Source organism: Pipistrellus hanaki (assembly GCF_964339955.1).
Source record: "Pipistrellus hanaki genome assembly, chromosome: 1".
NCBI classification, from domain to species: Eukaryota; Metazoa; Chordata; class Mammalia; order Chiroptera; family Vespertilionidae; genus Pipistrellus; species Pipistrellus hanaki.
The window spans coordinates 73,188,778-73,208,020 of NC_140503.1; the positions used below are offsets into that span (position 1 = coordinate 73,188,778).

At 47.8% G+C, this 19,243-nt stretch overlaps 2 protein-coding genes across 10 annotated transcripts in view; one reads left to right on the forward strand and one right to left on the reverse strand.

Moving 5' to 3' along the window:
* The window catches only part of NRL (neural retina leucine zipper), a 32,505-nt gene extending 22,057 nt beyond the window's left edge, over positions 1–10,448 (reverse strand). The window contains exons 1-3 of one of the 2 annotated variants that reach the window (XM_084902202.1): positions 10,293–10,347; positions 7,886–8,061; positions 3,166–3,301 (exon numbers count right to left, since the gene is read on the reverse strand). The gene's annotated coding sequence lies outside the window, so the exon portion shown is untranslated. Of the gene's footprint in view, positions 1–3,165; positions 3,302–7,885; positions 8,062–10,292 lie in introns of both variants that reach the window. The other variant, XM_084902199.1, reaches the window with a different exon arrangement.
* A 22-nt stretch (positions 10,449–10,470) lies between these two features.
* On the forward strand, positions 10,471–19,188 carry DCAF11 (DDB1 and CUL4 associated factor 11). 8 transcript variants are annotated; one of them, XM_084902103.1, is made up of 15 exons: positions 10,471–10,595; positions 11,299–11,505; positions 12,399–12,526; positions 13,148–13,275; positions 13,536–13,600; positions 13,910–14,010; positions 14,198–14,344; positions 14,556–14,610; positions 14,964–15,032; positions 15,362–15,419; positions 15,517–15,702; positions 16,425–16,578; positions 17,248–17,400; positions 18,158–18,264; positions 18,362–19,188. In XM_084902103.1, exons 2-15 carry the CDS (start codon positions 11,351–11,353, stop codon positions 18,494–18,496), a joined length of 1,641 nt encoding a protein of 546 aa, XP_084758229.1. In that variant the 5' UTR covers positions 10,471–10,595; positions 11,299–11,350; the 3' UTR covers positions 18,497–19,188. The 8 variants fall into 8 exon arrangements, with proteins under 8 accessions (XP_084758229.1, XP_084758234.1, XP_084758232.1 ...); XM_084902106.1 differs by having other exon boundaries at positions 10,511–10,595; positions 11,299–11,482; XM_084902105.1 differs by having other exon boundaries at positions 10,512–10,642; positions 11,299–11,482.
* Positions 19,189–19,243: the final 55 nt, after the last annotated feature.

The following is a 19,243-nucleotide window of genomic DNA, read 5'->3' on the forward strand; positions in this document are numbered from 1 at the left end:
GCTGGCCATCTTATGACAGTCATCTTGTGTCCATATGGGGACAGCCATCTTTGACCACATGGGGGCTGCCATCTTGTGTGTTGGAGTGACAGTCAATTTGCATATTACTCTTTTATTAGATAGGATTACTAACTCTGTAGTTTAAGGGTAAAATCAACAATGTAAATAAAACTTAGAGGAGAAAGAAAATCAGTTTGGAAGTAAGTCCCTTCAGGAAAGAGGCAGGGAATTGGGGTTCCGGGCACCTTTCTGGAATCTAAATTCACAGTGATGTGACTATGTTAGCGTTAAAAATGACTGTCAATTAGAATAAAATGGGTTGTATGCCTATAGCTCCAGGTGAAAGATAAAAGATAAATAACACATATTTATTAACCTTTTAATTTTAAAATAGATACATAAAAACAAAGGTATAACTTAATAAACTAAAGTGAATACTCTTGAAACTATCACCTAAAAAAGAAAGAGAACTTTGCCAGACACCAAAAGTAACCTCCCATTACCACCACCACACCCACCTCCTCACCATGTTCATAATCTCCATCACAGTCCCTCCTTCCCGGCATAAATGAATACTATGGTCCACCATAACCAATTCCTGGCTGTATTTGTTTGTTTTCTGTAGTTTTATTACCCAAATATGGATCCCTAAACATTATAGTGTAGCCTTGCTTGTTTTCCAAAAATTTCATAGACTTTTTAAGTCTCTTTTAAACTACAGGTTCCTCCTCCATTTCCTTCTTTTACCTCAATTTAATCATTGAAGAATCCAGGCCTAGATGTTCAATGTTTAGACTCATTAATTTATTAGGGATTTCATATCTAAGCTCAACAGTTGAGATACTTTTTACAAAGGAACACTCCCTTTATCTTTTACCCATTACCTAGGGTACAGTTTATATATGAACAGCAATATAACTGCTTCTTTTTCTTTATTTACCATCTTCATAATAATGATTTGTTTTCTTATCCTTCAAAAAGATGACCAATTAGCCCAGCCAGCGTGGTTCAGTGGTTGAGCATCAACCTATGAACCAGGAGGTCAGTTTAATTCCTGGTCAGGACACATGCCTGGATTGTGGGATTCCTGTTAGGGGACATGCAGAAGGCAGCCAATCAATGATTCTCTCATTGTTGATGTTTCTATCTCTCCTTCTCCCTTCCTCTCAGAAATAATTTTTTTTTTTTAAATAAGATGACCAATTAGTTATACACACACAAACCCCATTATGAACTCATGGTTTAAATGTAATGTTTATTTTTCTAAAAAAAAATTTTGTTGATTTTAGAGAAAGAGAGAGGAAGGGGGAGGAGATTGATTTGTTGTTCCACTTATTTATGCATTCATTGGTTGATTCTTATATGTGTCCTGACAGGAGATAAACATGCAACCTTGGCTTATCAGGAGGACACTCTAACCAGCTGAGCTGAACTACCCGGCCAGGGCCCCTAAACATATGTTATCCTTATTAATGCTCAAACTGTCCCATCTTTGACCACGAGGACTAGGCTCCTGAGTCCTTCTGGCATTACCCTTAGCTGGCTTCTTTGCTAAGTTAGTCCATACTCATCTTGTACACTTCCTGCCCCAAACCTAGAATCAGCCATTTCTCCAAGCTGTGGTTTCTTTCTGTTGGTAATGGTATTTTAAGATGTAAGTGGCAGAACAACAACAAAAAGATATAGGTGGCAGGAGTATTCATTGATAACTGAAATAATCATTGTTTCTAGACCTTCACAGTGAATAGGGATGGAAAAGTAAAACACCTCATACTGATAGTTCCTACTCAAACTCAGGGGTCAAGGGTTTTTAACATCTTCTGTATCACATGTGTACCTCCTGTCTGCCACACAAAAAATTCTGGTTCTCAAAAAAAAATTTTTGTTGTTGTTGTTCTCAAGGACACAAGACATGAAAGTATTATAAAACCCATAATTATACAATCCTATATAATAAAGTGGGGATATGCAAATTGACTCACTCTGCCACAAAGATGGTGGCACCCACAGCGGATGTGTGTGGGGGTTCTGTAACACAAGATGGCTGCGCCCACAGTGAAGGCTGAGTTCCCTTAATGAGCCTTAATGAGCACTCAGTAGGGACCTGAGGCTGTGCCCCACCTCACCCCCTGCCCGGTGGGGCTTGACAGGGGACCTCAGGCCACACCCCCCACCCTGACACCAGGCTGGAGGACCTCAGGCCGCGCCCCCTACCCCGCACGGTGCCAGGGAACCTCAGGCTGCACCCCTGCCCCAGCACCAGGCTAGGGGACCTCAGGCCATGCCCCCTGTCCAGCAGGGCTTGACAGGTGACCTCAAAGTGCGCCTCCCTGGCCCAGCACTCAGGCTTCTCCCCTCGCCCAGACCGGGGGACTTCAGGCCACACCCCCTGCCCAGCGTGGCTGGACGGGGAACCTGAGGCTGCGCCCCACCTCCCATTGGGACTTGAATGGGGGGGGGGGGGCCTCAGGCCACTCCCTCCACCCAGCGGGGCTTGGTGGGGGACCTCAAGGCATGCCCCCAGCTCTGGCCTGGGCTGGGGACCTCAGGCTGTGCTCCCCCACCCACCCCCGCCATGACACCAGGCCAGGGGACCTGAGGCTGAGCCCTTCACCCAGCGGAGCTTGACAAGAATGGAACCGGCCGATTCTGGATCTATCCCAATAGGGGGCAGACAGCCAGGTTTGGGTCTCGTGCGATTTTTAGACATATGTGGGTGAGTGGGAAATTGACTCTGGGTCCCGTGGTGCACCCCAGACTCTGACAGGAGGGAGATTTTCATATACATTTTACTAATCTTCTTTCATCTCTGATACTTCTATTATAGAGAAAGGGCAGATAGCAATATTAAAATATTTCCTGTAATTAATTACCTATTAATGTGCACGAATTTCATGTACTGGGCCACTAGTTGCTTTATAATCAATATATTTTATTTTAAGTCCTGGGTACATTACCATTCCTCTATAATAGGGGTGTCGAACTCAATCAGAGAAGGGGCCAAAATCTAAAATCCAGCCTAAATCGCGGGCCGAATGGTTTACTGAACAGTCATAAACTGACAATGTCATAAACTGACAGCGGAGTGCAGTGATGACAGCGCGGTGCGGGCCACATTGCAAGGCCTGGCGGCTGGATTTGGCCCGCGGGCCTTGTGTTTGACACATGTGCTCTATAAAGAGAATGCTGCAAGAAGATAATGTATAAACACATCATCAGTCACTTCAGAATTTCCCCTTGTGTTGCCTGGAGCTGTACAGGTGTCCCAGGAGCTCTGTGCAATCAATCATCAGGCTAGGAGCTGGGATGGGGAGAGAGAGAGAGAGAGAGAGAGAGAGGGAGGACAGTGCATTCAGAGAAAGAAAATTTTGCTTTTCTCTCTCCTCTTTAGCCCCGCCTGCCCTCTAGTGGAGATGGTAATGAGCAGGAAACCCCAAGGCAGGTCATGACATTTATTTAGCAATTACCAGAATTGGTTCTAAAATGGGTGCTAAAGGTAGAAAACCTCTCAGTGGCTATAAGTGTAGCTGGGAGAATAGAGCTATCCAAATGAAAAGCGCTATGAACTGTCACCAAGAAACACACCAAATTTCAAAATCATGAGAGGAAAGGCCAATAGAGTTTATCAAAATGACTTAATTATAATTATTTTTTTTTTTTTTTTGTTTTTTTTGTTTTTTTTATTTTTTTTAATTTTTTTTATTTATTTATTTATTTATTTATTTATTTATTTATTTATTTATTTATTTATTTTTTACATATTTTCTTGATTTTTTTTTATTGCCCCCCTCCCTCCCTCCCACACATCCCCTCCCTCCCCATAGTTTTATGTCCATTGGTTGTACTTATATGCATTTAAAATGACTTAATTATAATTATTTTAAAAGAAATGCCATTTTCACAATGCGATAAAGACAGTCTATTCAATAAATGGTGTTGGGAAAGTTGGGCAAATACATGCAAAAAATAAAAAAGAAACTACATCACTTTCTTGCACCATATACAAGAATAAACTAAAAATGGATTAAAAACTGTCCTTGTCCCTACCTGCTTTGGCTCAGTAGATAGAGCACTGGCTGCAGACTAAAGGGTCCCAGGTTCGATTCCAGCCAAGGGCACATAACTGGGTTGCAGGTTTGATCTCCAGTGTGGGGCATGCAGGAGGCAACCAATCAATGATTCTCTCTCATCATTGATGTTTCTATCTTTCCCTTTCCCTTCCTCTCTGAAATCGATAAAGAAATATAGTTTTAAAAAAATAATAATAATTAAAAAAAAAAAAAGACTGCCCTTGCCGGTGTGGTTCAGTGGTAGAGCATCAGCCAGAGTATTGAAGTGTCACCGGTTCAGTTCCCAGTCATGGGTTGCAGGTTCCAGGTTCATTCCCAGCCTGGTTGGGGCATCGTGGCATGTTCAAGAGGCAACCAATCAGTGTGTCTCTCTCACATGAATGTCTATGTCTCTCTTTCCCATTGCCTTCCACTCTCTCTCAAAATCAATGAGGGAAAAAATCAATGGAAAAAAATATCCTCAGGTGAGAACAAAAAAGAAAAAATTTCAAGTTGTGGTACACATATACAATGGAAGAAAATGTTTCTATCTCTCTCTTCCTCTCTCTTTCTCTCTGAAATCCATGAAAAATTAAAAATAAAAAATAAAAGAGAGAGAGAGAGAGTATAAATTGGTAGTTGCAGAATAGTCACAGGGATATAAAGTACAACATAGGGAGCCGAAACCAGTTTGGTTCAGTGGATAGAGCATTGGCCTGAAGACTGAAGGGTCCCAAAGTCGATTCTGGTCAGGGGCATGTACCTTGGTTGCAGGCAATCCCCAGTAGGGGGCGTGCTGGAGGAAGCTGATCAATATTTCTAACTCTATCTCTCCCCCTTCCTCTCTGTAAAAAAATCAATAAAATATATATACTTTTTAAAAGTACAGCATAGGGAATATAGTGAATAATACTATCTAATAAAAGAGTAATATACAAATTGACCGTCACTCCAACACACAAGATGGCCATCCCCATGTGGTCAAAGATGGCCGCGACAAGATGGCCTGCAGGGGAGGGCAATTAGGGGTGACCGGGCTGGCAAAGGAGGGCAGTTGGGGAAGACCAGGCCTGCAGGGTAGGACAGATTGGGGGACCAGGCCTGCAGGAGAGGGCAGTTGGAGGTGACAAGGATGGCAGGGGAGGGCAGTTGAGGGCAACTGGGCCAACAGGGGAGGGCAATTAGGGGTGACCAGGCCAGCAGGGGAGGGAAGTTAGGGGCAATTGGGCTGGCAGGGGAGTGGTTAGGGGATGATCAGGCTGGTAGGAAAAAGTGGTTAGGGGCAAGCAGGCAGGCGAACAGTTGGGAACCCTGTCCTGGATTGTGAGAAGAATGTCCGACTGCCTGTTTAGGCCTGATCCCACCGGGCCTAAATGGGCAGTTGGACATCCCTCGATAGGTCCCTGATTAGAGAGGGTGCAGACTGGGCTGAAGGATACATACACACACACCCTGCATAAATTTCATGTACCAGGCCTTTAGTATTATAATAATTATATACTACCCTGTTTCCCCAAAAATAAGACAGTGTCTTATATTAATTTTTGCTCCCAAAGATGCGCTAGGTCTTATTTTCAGGGGATGTCTTATTTTTCCATGAAGAAGAATACAGTACACATTTATTGTTAAATGAAAATAAAGGAAATTTATTACCTGTATACGATACGGTAGTACGGTAGTTGTCAACACAAACCAGACAAACTGTGAATCCTATAGTATCAAGAATTTACTCATTTATTCAATGACAATCATGTCATCATCTTCTGGAATATCATCATAACAATCCAATTCCTGAATTTCCTGGTGAATTTCTTGTGACTCCATTTCTTTCAGAATCAGTGGAACAAATCTCTCATGTTTAGCCTGGGGGGGGGGCTTATTTTCGGGGGGATGCCTTATATTTCACTCAGAAGGAAACCTGTAAGTAGGTCTTATTTTCAAAGGATGTCTTATTTTCGGGGAAACACGGTAGTATGCTGTCAGATGGTTACTAGACTTATCAGGCAGATTACTTCATAAATTATATAAATATTTAACCACTATGCTGTACACCTGAAACTAATCCTATCTAATAAAAGAGTAATATGCAATTAACCATCACTTCATCACAAATATGGAGGCACCCATAGCCACAAGTTGGCGGAGCCCAGTCCCCTCAGCCCGCCTGCTGGAGTGTTTGGGCCTGTCTGCCTGGCCAAGGGTCACAGGTACCAAGTGGAGAGACAGGATCCGCCCACTCCGATAGGGGATCAAGACTCACTGCTCTGCCGCCTCTGGAGTGTCTGGGGCTGAGCAGAGAGGCTGGAATGTTTGGGCCTGTTGGCGAGGCCAGGGGTCACAGGGACTAAGCGGGGAGGGCAGTTGCGGGGGACCAGGCCATCAGGTTAGGGCAGTTTGAGGTAACCACGCCATCAGGGGAGGGAAGTTGGGGGAACCACACCATCAGGGGAGGACAGTTGGAGGCTCTCAAGCCTGCAGGGGATGGTAGTTGGTGGGAGGGAACCAGGCCTGCAGGAGATGGTAGTTGGGGGGTAAGGCGGGGGAACCAGGCCTGCAGGAGATGGTAGTTGGGGGGTAAGGCGGGGGAACCAGGCCTGCAGGGGATGGTAGTTGGGGGGGGGGGGGGACCAGGCCTGCAGGGGAAGGCAGTTGGGGGCTATCAAGTCTGCAGGGGAAGGGAAGTTTGGGAGAACTAGGACAGCAGGGGAGGGCAGTTAGGGGTTACCAGGCCAGCAGGGAGGGCAGTTAGGGGTAATCGAGATGGCAGAGGAGCAATAGGCGTTGATCAGGCTAGCAGGGGAATGGTTAGGGAGTGATCAGGCTGGCAGGCAGAAGTGGTTAGGGGCAATCAGGCAGGCAGGCAGGCGAGTGGTTGGGAACCAGCAGTCCTATATTGTGAGAGTGATCCCAGATTGAAGAGGGTGCAGGCTGGGCTGAGGGACAACCCCCAACCCCATGCACGAATTTTGTACACCGGGACTGTAGGACAAACTAATATTGAATGTAAAGTATGATAATAACCTAGCCATCATGGCTCAGTGGTTGAGCGTCAATCTATGAACCAGGAGATAGTGGTTCGATTCCCAGTCAGGGCACATGCCTAGGTATCAGTCTCAATCCTCAGTAGGAGGTGTGCAGGAGGTAGCCAATCAATGATTCTCATCATTGATGTTTTTATCCCTCACTCTGTCTCCCTTCCTCTCTGAAATCAATAGAAATATACTGAAAAAGAAATGTCATTTTCTTTCAAAGGAATACATAGTATACCCTAAGATACAACTGCATATATGTTTTTTAAATATTATAAGTCACAAGTAACATAATCATGTTCATAGGCTTAAAAATCTTACAATACAAAAATCAATTAGTGGGTTTGGAGACTCATTTTGCCCTGGCCGATGTGGCTCAGTTGGTTGTGTTGTCCCTTGCAGCAAAAGGTCACTGGTTTGATTCCTGTGAATGGGCAGGTTGCAGGCTCAATCCCCAGTAAGATGTGTGCAGGAGACAGCGATTAATGTTTCTCTCTCCCTTTCCCTTCCTCTCTCTAAAATCAACAAAAACAGCCGAAGCTGGTTTGGCTCAGTGGATAGAGCGTCGGCCTGTGGACTAAAAGGTCCGGGGTTCGATTCTGGTCAAGGGCATGTACCTTGGTTGCGGGCACATCCTCAGTGGGGGGTGTGTAAGAGGCAGCTGATCGATGATTCTCTCTCATCGATGTTTCTAACTCTCTATTCCTCTCTCTTCCTCTCTGTAAAAACAAAACAAAACAAAACAAAAAAAACAACCATAAAATCAACAAAAACATATTTTTTTATAAAGGACTGCAATACCGATACCAGTTTGGCTCAGTGGATAGAGCGTCGGTCTGTGGACTGAAGGGTCCCAGGTTCGATTCCGGTCAAGGGAATGTACATTGGTTGCCGGCACATCCCCGGTGGCGGTTGTGCAGGCGGCAGCTGGTTGATGTTTCTCTCATCAACGTTTCTAGCTCTCTATCCTTCTCCCTTCCTCTCTGTGAAAAGTCAATAAAATATATATTTTTTTTAAAGAAACAAAATAAAGGACTGCACTAGCTGGTTTGGCTAAGTAGATAGAGCATCTGCCTTCAACTAAAGAGTCCCGGATTTGACTCCGGTCAAGGGTGTTATCTCAAAACCAGCCGATGTGTTTTTCTCTCCTCAATGTTTCTGTCTTTTCCTCTCTTTCCCTTCTCTGTAAAAATCAATGGAAAAATATTTTCAGGTGAGAATTAAAAAAAAAAAAAAAGAAAGAAAGAAAAGACTCATTTTGGTCATACAATCTCAGATTTTTTAAAAAATTTCCATAACTTTTATATGTTTATTCAATAATGTACCAAGTTCCAAAAAAATAATAATATACAAGTTTCATATTTCAAAGGCTTGAATTTGGATCTCATTCTGTTTTAAACTGGATTTGTAAGTGCTAAGTAGAAGGGGCCAAGAAGTGGAAAGGGACCAAAAATGCATTATTAAGATGAATTGAACAGTTACTTGTGTGTTTTTTGTGGACCTCGGGTGTTCCAGGTGTATTAATCATAATTCAATGTTCATGCTATACCTTTGTCACTAATTCATGCATTTTGTTACTTGTTTAATGGTATAATGAGCCTGGGTATTCTCATAATTTTATGCAAAATTAAAACCATATTGTTTTTTTAATTTTTTTTAAAATATATTTTATTGATTTTGTACAGAGAGGAAGGGAGAGAGATAGAGAGTTAGAAACATCGATGAGAGAGTCATCAATCAGCTGCCTCTTACACACCCCCTACTGGGGATATGCCCGCAACCAAGGTACATGCCCTTGACCAGAATCGAACCCGGGACCCTTCAGCCCCAAGCCGACGCTCTATCCATTGAGCCAAACCGGTCCCGGCCATATTGTTTTTGTATCCACCATAATATGCCACCAGGAGAACTAATGCTGTTTTTAAAACCTAACAATGAGCAGTTTTCCATAGCATAAAAGTAGAGGACTACAACACCATTTTAATGTCTGTCTGGTATTTCTGCGTCCTATCTCATGGACCATAATTTATTTAACCAATCCTGTCCCATATTGGGGTATATTTGTTGACAGTGCATTGCTATCAATAGTAAAACAAGTGTGGGTCCGATTGTACAGATGAAACGCCCTGAAAGCCGGCCCTGGTGGTGACCAGAGATAAACACGGTCTAGCAGTCTAGAGGCCTGGAGCCTGACCCGAAGGGCTGGCCACACTCTCGCCCTCCCAGGGAGAGTGAGGCCCAGAAGGAAAGGCGGGGGGGGGGGGGGGAATTATTAGCCCCCACCACCACCTCCTATATATCCGTCTCGCGCGAGACCACCCACCAGCCAAGAGCGGTCGCAGGAGAACTCTAAACAAGGGACAGCTCGAAACACTTTTTTTTTAATTGTCTAAAGTTTTACATATGTGCCCTTTCCCCCTGCTTGACACCGCCACCACACACTCCCCCGCCCCCGCCCCCCACCCCCAAGCACGAGGAGTGCGGGCCAGGGATGCCGAGGTGCAGCCTGAACGCCGGACGTTGGCGCCCGGCACAGCGAAGTCACTCGAGCCATGTCCCCCGCCCCCCAGGCTGGGCGCGATCCCGAGACCTGGCAAGTCCGCGCCTTGGACTCAAACGGGTCACTAACAAACCCGGAGGAGAGGGTAGCGGGAGGAGCACTTGCACACCCTAGCTAGGTGGTCGGGGACAGAGAGGAAGGCAAGGACAGGTCTAGGGAAAGTTTGCCGATCCTGGAGGGCCAAGGGGGTGTCTAAGCCAGGGGAATTGACGGAACCTGACAGCCAGTAGAGCTACCGGTGTGTTAGGGAGCGTCTACAAAGAGCGCGGAGGGAAGCCAGGGCTCGTCTAAAAAGTTATCAGGAGCGGCTGAGGGGAGGTCTAGAAAGGGCGCTCCCCACGAGAACAAGGCTTCCGGAAGCTAAACCCGGAAAAGAGGTATGGAGGCCTGGCTCCCCCACCAGTGATCTAAACACACCCTCTAGGGCCGACACCCCTGAGTAGGGCGACGGAAGCTTCAATCAACGACAAGAAGAAGGCTGGAGCCGGATGGGATGAGGGGGCGGGAGAGGGGGGAAGAGAGAGGAGGCCCTCAGAGATCATCTGAAAAGTACGAAGCCACACGAATTTTAGGGGCCGACATCAAATTGTATCCCCTGCTAAGACACCTCTCGGTAGCGAACCACCGATGTCTTTGGTAAGCTCCACCCCTCACCTATTAATTGTGGTTCCGCCGTTTCGGATACAGGAAACGACGGGTCCCCGACTTACTCCTCCCAACAAGTAGCGAACGTCCTTCCTCCGTCGCGCGCAGTCTCCTCCCCCTCACGCCCCACGCACTTTCTCCCGCCCATCTGTCAATTACCGGGCTCAGCTGTCCAGTTAGCGGGCCAAGGAGGCGGGGCCGTCAGGGGCGTCGCGTGACGTCAGCAGTCCGCGGACCGGGAAGCCGGGAGATGAGTGACGGAGGGGGCGCGTGACGGAGGAGCGGTTGGCCAGCGCTGTGGCGGCAGTCGGGGTAAACAAGACCTGGCGCCCTGCGGCTCCTGCGACCGCTCTTGGCTGGTGGGTGGTCTCGCGCGAGGCGGTAACCTCCGGCTTCAGTGGGAGGGGCTTCTCAGCCTCTTCCCTGTCTCCTCTCCTCGGCGTACACAACACCACCACCCCCCACCATTCCACCCCCCCATCCCCACCCCCCCGCACACACGTGGGCGTGAGACTGGGGAGGGGGGAGTGTTAGGCTGAATTCTAACGTCATTGGTTGTCGCTGCTGCCGACTTTCACAAGGAAGCGCTCTGATTGGTCGGTAAGGGGGGCGTCGGGGGTCTCTGAGTCCATAGGCTTCTGATTGGCTAGAGGAGATAAGCTAATGAGGCGCGTTCTTCCGCAAGGGGTTGTGATTGGTCTGCCAGAGAGGTTACCTGGGAATCCACCCCCGCCTGGGACTTTGATAGGTGAGTTTGAGGTAGAAAACTGAGAAATTCCTCTTCACAAGGATTCTCATTGGTGAACCAGGGGTAGTGCCCTAGGCTTCTCTATTCTTTTTTTGGCTTCCCAAGATTGGGGAAGCTTTGTGTTCCTGAGGCGTGGGGAGTTGTCACAGGCGAAAGAAAAAGGGATCTCCTCGGTCCCTAAGAACTATCGCCCTCCTAGAGATAGCTAACCCTATCCCAGGAGACCTTAGTATTTCTAGAGCAGGCTTTGCTTTCACCAAACCTAAGGAGGTGACAGGAGGAGTCCCTGCACCGGACTTAAGGATGCTGTGACCAGAAGATGGGATCACGGAACAGCAGCAGCGCAGGATCTGGGTCTGGAGACTCCTCCGAGGGCTTGCCCCGAAGAGGGGCTGGTCTTCGTCGGAGTGAGGAAGAGGAAGAGGAGGATGAAGATGTGGATCTGGCCCAGGTACTGGCCTATCTCCTTCGCAGGTAACTTGCCCTCTGGTGTGTCCCCCACCAGGCGCCACCACAGTTCCTTGATCCCAACTCCAGACAGAGAATAGGGAGTGGGATTAGCACAGTACAGCTGTTCTGTTTGAGCAGAACAGCCTTTTCTGCTGGGCACTGAGCACTGAGCTTCATACCCAGTAAGAGTGGTTCTTGCCCAGAGAGGGTCACCAAAATCCCACTCTTGTGTTTTCGGGAATTGTTCAAGGGAGCCTCTCTAGCTATGACTACACAAATGTGATCTATTTTCCAAGTAAATTTTAAAAATAAAATAAAAGGCCCTTTAAAAAATAAAATAAAAAATGGAAAAGGAGTGATATGAGGGGTTGAAGAGTTGGGGAGGTGGGTGTTGAAATTTAGTGAAGTTAATTGCATGTGATATGAGACCATGTGGATTTTCTTGAAAAACAAGTTTAAATTAGACTACTATAACCCTTCTCTTGAAGAAAGAATACTTTGAGGGAAGTTGGCCACCAAGAATTGACTGGAAAGGGAGTGAAACTGGCTTCATTTCTTAGCTGTGTCTTCTTGAGAAGACAAGTTTGTGGGTCCCGTCAGAATACTGTGTTCTGTACTGGACTACATGGGCAGAGGCTCAGAAGGAAATGCTCTCAGAATTTTTAACTCTCTGGAAAGTTAACCTAATAGGTCTGTCAATCTCCATGTAACGTTGTGGCTCTTACTCCTGCTGAAAGAATGAGAACAGGAGATTGTAAATAACAGCCAGGATCTAGTCAACCTCTGATCTCAAAATGGGGACAGTACGAGGGTTTGAATACCAGGTGGCCTAAGCACTGGATATCCCCTGACTGAGTTTGGTTGGTTTGGGGAAGGAATCCTTTCCCTTTGTCATGGGGGGTGGGGTATCTCCACAGGGGCCAAGTGAGGTTGGTGCAGGGAGGAGGTGCAGCAAATTTACAACTCATCCAGGCCCTCTCGGACTCCGAGGAAGAGCATGACAGCGCCTGGGATGGGCGTCTTGGAGACAGATACAACCCACCTGGTAAGAGGAAAGGCGGACCGAGACCCTAACATTAGAAGACTTACATTAGAAAATCTTTTTCCTTCTTTCTTTCTTTTTTGTAGAAGTAAGTCTCTCCTTGCCGAAACCGGCTTGGCTCAGTGGTAGAGCATCGGTCTGCGGACTGAAAGGTCCCAGGTTCGATTCCGGTCAGGGGCATGTACGTTGGTTGCCCGCACATCCCCGTGGGGGATGTGCAGGAGGCGGCTGGTCGGTGTTTCTCTCTCATCGATGTTTCTAGCTCTCTCTCTATCTCCCTTCCTCTCTGTAAAAAATCAATAAAAATATATTTAAAAAAAAAAAAAAAAAAAAAAAAGAAGTAAGTCTCTCCTTATCAGTAGTTACTTTATTTATTTTCATCTTAGTTCATGGGCCGATGCTCTATCCACTGAGCCAAACCAACCAGGGCAGAAAATCTTTTTTCTTTTTAATTTTGACAAAGAATAATAGGTTAAGTGAAAAGAAGATGACATAATTCAGGGAGTGAGGGGGTCCTTTAAGACTCGGTACATGCAGCCACATCGAATGGGCTTGACTATAGTTCTGCTAACTGTCCTCCGAGGCTGGAAGGCCTAGGATGAAACTTCTCTCTGGTTTTCACAGTGGACGCAACCCCTGACACCCGGGAGCTGGAATGCAATGAGATCAAGACTCAAGTGGAATTGGCTACAGGGCGGCTGGGGCTTAGGCGGGCAGCCCGGGAGCACAGTTTCCCTCAAATGCTGTATAAGGTAGGCCTCTCCACCCCGCCAGCCTAGCAGCAGGCCTATCAAGGCAGCCAGGAGTGCTGCCGTCCCCAGAGAAGAGGGAATTAAACTTTCCAAAGAAGCCTCAAATGCTGGAGTTCTTAGCCAGCCTGCTCCAGAGTTTGGTGGGACATTCTGTATGTGGTGTCCATTTCTGAAACAAGAGCAACAACTTTGGAGGAGGGGCCTGGTGTGGCTGAAGTGGCCGTGCTTCTGCTAGCAATATTCCCAATCCCTTCCTTTAGAGAGAACGGGGCCTCTGCCACCGGGGAAGCTTCTCCCTTGGAGAACAGTCTCGAGTGATGTCTCAGTGAGTATGGGGCTTGGTGGAGACACTCTAAGGGCCAGATAGGTCTTATCTCCTAAATTTTGAAGGTATAGGTGTTAAAGGATCCTCAGGGATATTAAGGTTAGGTTAAGTGGGGTTAATGCTTTGAGAGTAAACAAAGTGCAAAAGTATGGAAATGAGAGGATGATAGAATAAATGAAAGGGGGTTTTACCTAAGGCCAAAAGGGAAGAATGCCCTTGTATTCTCGTCCAGCTCGTTAGGATTCTGCTAACTGGGATGCTTCTCATCCCGAACTCCCCTTAACCCTCACTTTCCCTCTGCTTCCCCAGCTTCTTGCCCAATGATCTGGGCTTCACTGATACCTACTCTCAGAAGGCTTTCTGTGGCATCTACAGCAAAGATGGTCAAATCTTCATGTCTGCTTGCCAAGGTACCAGACCCTGCTCCCATGAACTGTCCTTGAACAAGGAATGCTCCCTACGGCTGAGGCTAGAAAGGCCCAGACCCTGACTTAGTGATGTTTAGTCAGAGCACCTTTCTCAGATGCACTGATAGAGATCTGATAGGAGGATCTGAGGAGGTTATTCCCTAATTCTTCCTGGTCTCCGCTTACACAGACCAGACAATCAGACTGTATGACTGCCGGTATGGCCGCTTTCATAAATTCAAGAGCATCAAGGCCCGGGATGTAGGCTGGAGTGTCCTGGATGTGGCCTTCACCCCTGATGGGAACCATTTCCTATACTCCAGCTGGTCTGATTACAGTGAGTATGCCCCAGACTTCTGTTGTCTCTCCAGCCCAGGACCTGAGATCTCCAAATGCCCACTCCTCTGTGCCAGGACTCTACATCTTCTCCTGGAAAGATCACTTCCAGGGTCTGACATCCTGGCCCTTTGTTCCATCTCCTCTCTAGTTTCACTTCTACCTGTCTTCCCCCAGCCCTGAAAGATTCTTGTTTCTCTTGCTTCTCTTAGTTCATATCTGCAACATCTACGGGGAGGGAGACACACACACTGCCCTGGACCTAAGGTACTGGCTCCCCTTCCTGGTCAGACTCTTCAGAAACTTCTCAAAGAAGGCTCTCCAGGAGCAAATCTCTTGAACTGGAACTCCTGCTTAGAGGGAAAAGTACACTGGTTGCTAGTTTCTCTGTGTGGATTCCTGGGAGGGACCCACCCTTCCTGACCACAGAGGACCAGGGTAAAATAGATAGTTGCAGGATTATTTCCGGGTTCTCCCTGAGGTGATCCGCATTCTGGCTTGTGTTGTCAAGACAACTTTTCCCCTGAGAAGTGTGCCTTAGAGCCCTCACCAGAGTCTGTGTGGATTAACAAAGGCTGAAGGGAAGTGCACTTACTCAGCTCCTCCTTTCCTCTCTTCAGGCCCGACGAACGTCGCTTTGCTGTCTTCTCCATTGCTGTCTCCTCAGATGGACGAGAAGTGCTAGGAGGGTGAGTATGGGGGATATTGCTATCAGTTAATGAGACAGAGTCCTCCTTGAGACCAGGTCTGCTATTACAGAGACTATACTGGATACCCCTACTCAGGCATCTGTGGAGAACAACCAGCCCTTCTCCAAGGTCAAGGTTTACAACTCACTTTACCTCTTACTCACCATTCACCCAGAATGAGATCGGAGGTCTCAAACTTTTTTGCACACACAGCTAGCACTCCATCTACCTCCTACGTAAGAAGAGACAAGGGTCTGCCCTTTAGCAGGACTTCACAACAGGGACTCGCGGTCCTCTCTCCAGGACCCTCTTTATCCCCTCCTTTTCAGGGCCAATGACGGCTGCCTGTATGTCTTTGATCGAGAACAGAACCGGCGCACCCTTCAGGTACTGCTTCTGAGACTTAGAGTCTCTGCTTCCTGGTCCTTGACTATTAGAAGACGCAGAAAGAAGTCCTAGATATCCTGTTGTCTTTCTCCCCTAGATTGAGTCTCATGAGGATGATGTGAATGCAGTGGCCTTTGCTGACATAAGCTCCCAAATCCTGTTCTCCGGGGGTGACGATGCTATCTGCAAAGTGTGGGATCGACGCACCATGCGGGAGGATGACCCCAAGCCCGTGGGTGCACTGGCCGGGCACCAAGATGGCATCACTTTCATTGACAGCAAGGTAGGCAGGGAGGCAGCACTGCGAAGCCAGGCTACTAAGGTTCCAGTTGTCCAGGAGAGGATGTCAGTGGACTGGTATGGAAACTCGCCCTAGGTCCTTATTAGCCAGGTTGGCAAGAGCTGGACTTTAGGGAACGGGCTTAAGCCAGGAAACATGAAATCCATTGGGACTCAACCCTGATGGGTACCAATGGAGCAGGCAGGCTTTCTGTACAAGAAAAGTAGAAGACAGTTAGTCTAGGATGAAATAGGAGACTCAGCCAGTGCCTCAGAGAAGCTGAAGCCTAACCAGGGGGTGGGATCTGAGGGAGAAAACTGATGTGAGCCTTCACCGGTTTCTCAGTGGTTAAGCATCTGCCCATGGACTGAAGGGCCTCAGGTGCAGTTCTAGTCAAGGGCACATACCTGGGTTGCAGGCTCTATCCCCAGCCCCAGGCAGGATCCATGCAGGACGCAACCAATTGATGTGTCTCTCTCACATCGATGTTTCTCTCTCTGTGTGTCTCTTCCTCTCCCTTCTACTCTCTCCAAAAATTAATGAAAAAAATATCCTTGGGTGAGGATTAGCAACAATAAAAAAGATGTGAGCCCACCTGGATGAGGAAAGAAGCAAGCAAAATCAGAGGACTGGCATTTTTACCCCTCAACTGGAGAGGGGAGCTGGACTGACACCACCAACATTTGCAAGATCTGACACTTCCTCATCTATTTTGGGATTCACAGGGTGATGCCCGGTATCTCATCTCCAACTCCAAAGACCAGACCATCAAGCTCTGGGACATCCGGCGCTTTTCCAGCCGGGAAGGCATGGAAGCCTCACGCCAGGCTGCCACACAGCAAAACTGGGACTACCGCTGGCAGCAGGTGCCCAAAAAAGGTGAGAGGGCCCAGTGGTGCTGTTCAGTAATTGAACATTGACCCATGAACCAGGTGGTCAAGGTTCAATTCCAGTCAGGGCACATTGCCCAGGTTGCGGGCTCGATCCCCAGTAAGGGGTGTGCAGGAAGCAGCTGATTGATGATTCTCTCATTATTGATGTTTCTATCTCTCTCTCCCGCTCCTTTCCTCTCTCTGAAATCAGTGAAAACATTTTTAAAACATTTTAATAAATACTATTTAAAAAAAAAAAAAAAAAGAGTGGAAAAAAAAGAAAAAAAGGTGAGAGTGGAAGGTAGAGCCTGAGATATGGAGAGTGAAGAGTCAGGAGTAGTAGTTAAAATATTTAACCCCTGGAGAGGCCTGTCATGGGCACAGTGAATATGCTCTGGCCTGGAGCATTAACTCTTTGTTTGCTGAACCATGTGCAGAGGTTCCCAGGATAGGAGGGTGAGGATCACTCAGAATTAACCAATATGAAAGTATTTCAGTATCTTAATCAGCAGAAAGCCACGCTGACGGTTGGTGAATACCAGTTGACTATTAGGTGGGGAAAGAGCCACCAGTTGGGAGTTGGAAAAATGATTGTGAGCATTGATCTTTGCTAAGGATTGGTGATTTGGGAGAATCCAGACTCCTAACCTAGGGCTCTACCTGCACCCCTACCCAGCCTGGCGAAAGCTGAAGCTCCCAGGGGACAGCTCCTTGATGACCTACCGGGGCCACGGGGTGCTGCACACCCTCATCCGATGCCGCTTCTCCCCCGCCCACAGCACCGGCCAGCAGTTCATCTACAGCGGCTGCTCCACTGGCAAAGTGGTTGGTAAGGACCGTGTCAGAACAGGGAGCCTTGGGAAGGGCAGTGGTGTTTCTTAGGTTATAACTACAAGTGGAGGTGAATTTAGCTTGGAGCCAGGGAGGCTTAAACAGAAACAGAAAACATTCTATTCATCAGCATTTTAAATTAAGACAAGGAACATAGAATTCTAGTCAGTAAATATAACAGATTACCAAAAATATACACGGTTGTTTTGTAGCCAGTCAAGAAGAGAGATTGCAGACGAAAGGTAGGAGGGAACAGAGGTAAACAGGAACGACACAAAGACATTCAGCCCCTAGAGCAGGAGAAATGCACAAACACAGCTACAGCTATAAGGAGCCTGAAACCTCGCACTCAGGTGGAGACCCACCAGAATGAGAGAAAGGTGCGCCCCGTCCAGACAAGGAACAGCAGGTTCTCGTGCCTGTGGAGACATTTATTATTAGATCTGGTGCCTTCCAGATCTTGTGGGCTTTTTAGAAAATGGCTGCTGAGAGCTTTAAAGCCACATTGCATTTTAAGTGTAAACCTTGTGAGATGTAGCTGAGGACCAGAGATAGCTAAACTCTGCTAGACCATACCCTCAATCTGAGGTAGGGAAAAGGGGAAAGAAATTGAGAAACAGCCCCGTCCTCTGCTGTGGATTTTGTTGCTCTAGGCAAGAGGGATGTTGCTGAGGGGTAGGTAAGTGGTGTTGCTCAGAGAGAGATGGGGCCCAGAGGTCCTGTGGCAGCCTCTCCACTCTGGCCTTTGTGAACAGTGTATGACCTCCTCACTGGGCACATCGTGAAGAAGCTGACCAACCACAAGGCCTGTGTGCGTGACGTCAGTTGGCACCCCTTTGAGGAGAAGATCGTCAGCAGTTCGGTGAGGTTGCAAGAGTTAGGGGGGGCTTTGCATGTCTGGGACTTGGACCTGGGAGTGAGCAGCACCGCCTGACTTCTTGCCACCTTCTGCCCTGCAGTGGGACGGGAACCTGCGTTTGTGGCAGTACCGCCAGGCAGAGTACTTCCAGGATGACATGCCAGAGTCTGAGGGAGACCCCAGTGCTCCTGCCTCAGCGCCCCACCCCTCTTCGGCCTTTTCCTCGCCCCAGTAGATCTGACCTCCAGCCCTTCGTGGCTGAGCCTCTTCCCTTCCTCCCTTCTGAGGGATCTTTGGGGAGTCATTGGCATTGGATGGGGAGAAACAAAAGGCCAGGCTTTCCGGGCCCCTAACTGAGCCCTGGAAAATCCTCCCCGTGGGTCTCCTCACAATCTCACCCCTCATTCAGCTTGGGTCTCTATCTCTGGCTAAGGTCTGGCAGGACTGCCTTTGTTTTGGGTATGGCCTTTGTCAGCAAGAGAACTGTCCTGAGTGTTTTTAATCATGTTTGGATGGTAGGTGTTAGCTCCTAGAGTAGATGCCTGGGCCAGGTCTGACTGGAGCAGTCAGGCAGGCCCATTACCTGGCCTTCACCGTAAGGATTAGTCTGGCCAATCAGAGGGCCTTTCTCCCAGAGGTCCTGATGGCTAGAGCGGCAGCCCTTTGGGGGCGGGTGGGATGGGTAAGGCATGTCCTCGGCACCCTCCAGGGTGGGAATTATGTCGTTTCTTTCCTGTGTCTGGGTCGTTGGGGTGTGCCGGGTTGTGGTGTGAGAGGCTCCACATGGCCTCCTCACACAGGGCAGCCCCTTCCTCCCACACGGTCCATCTTGCAGAGGCCAGCAGCTTCAAGGAGGGATGTTGAGTAGGACTCCTTCGTCCTCTCACTGGCTTTGGCTCCCTCAATAAACTCTCTGTGGGAACCTGGCTCGGTGTCTCTGTCTCTCTTTTTCCTGTCTGAGGCCTTTTATACTCTCACATCA

What these genes read in the sequence shown, in the direction of transcription:
- DCAF11 (XM_084902101.1), top strand. Translation starts at nt 10,947, where the DNA reads ATGAGGCGCGTTCTTCCGCAAGGGGTTGTGATTGGTCTGCCAGAGAGG. An exon ending in CCCGCCTGGGACTTTGATAG is followed by an intron (nt 11,032 to 11,298) that starts GTGAGTTTGAGG and finishes ACCAAACCTAAG; the next exon opens with GAGGTGACAGGAGGAGTCCC. An exon ending in GCAGCAGGTGCCCAAAAAAG is followed by an intron (nt 16,579 to 17,247) that starts GTGAGAGGGCCC and finishes ACCCCTACCCAG; the next exon opens with CCTGGCGAAAGCTGAAGCTC.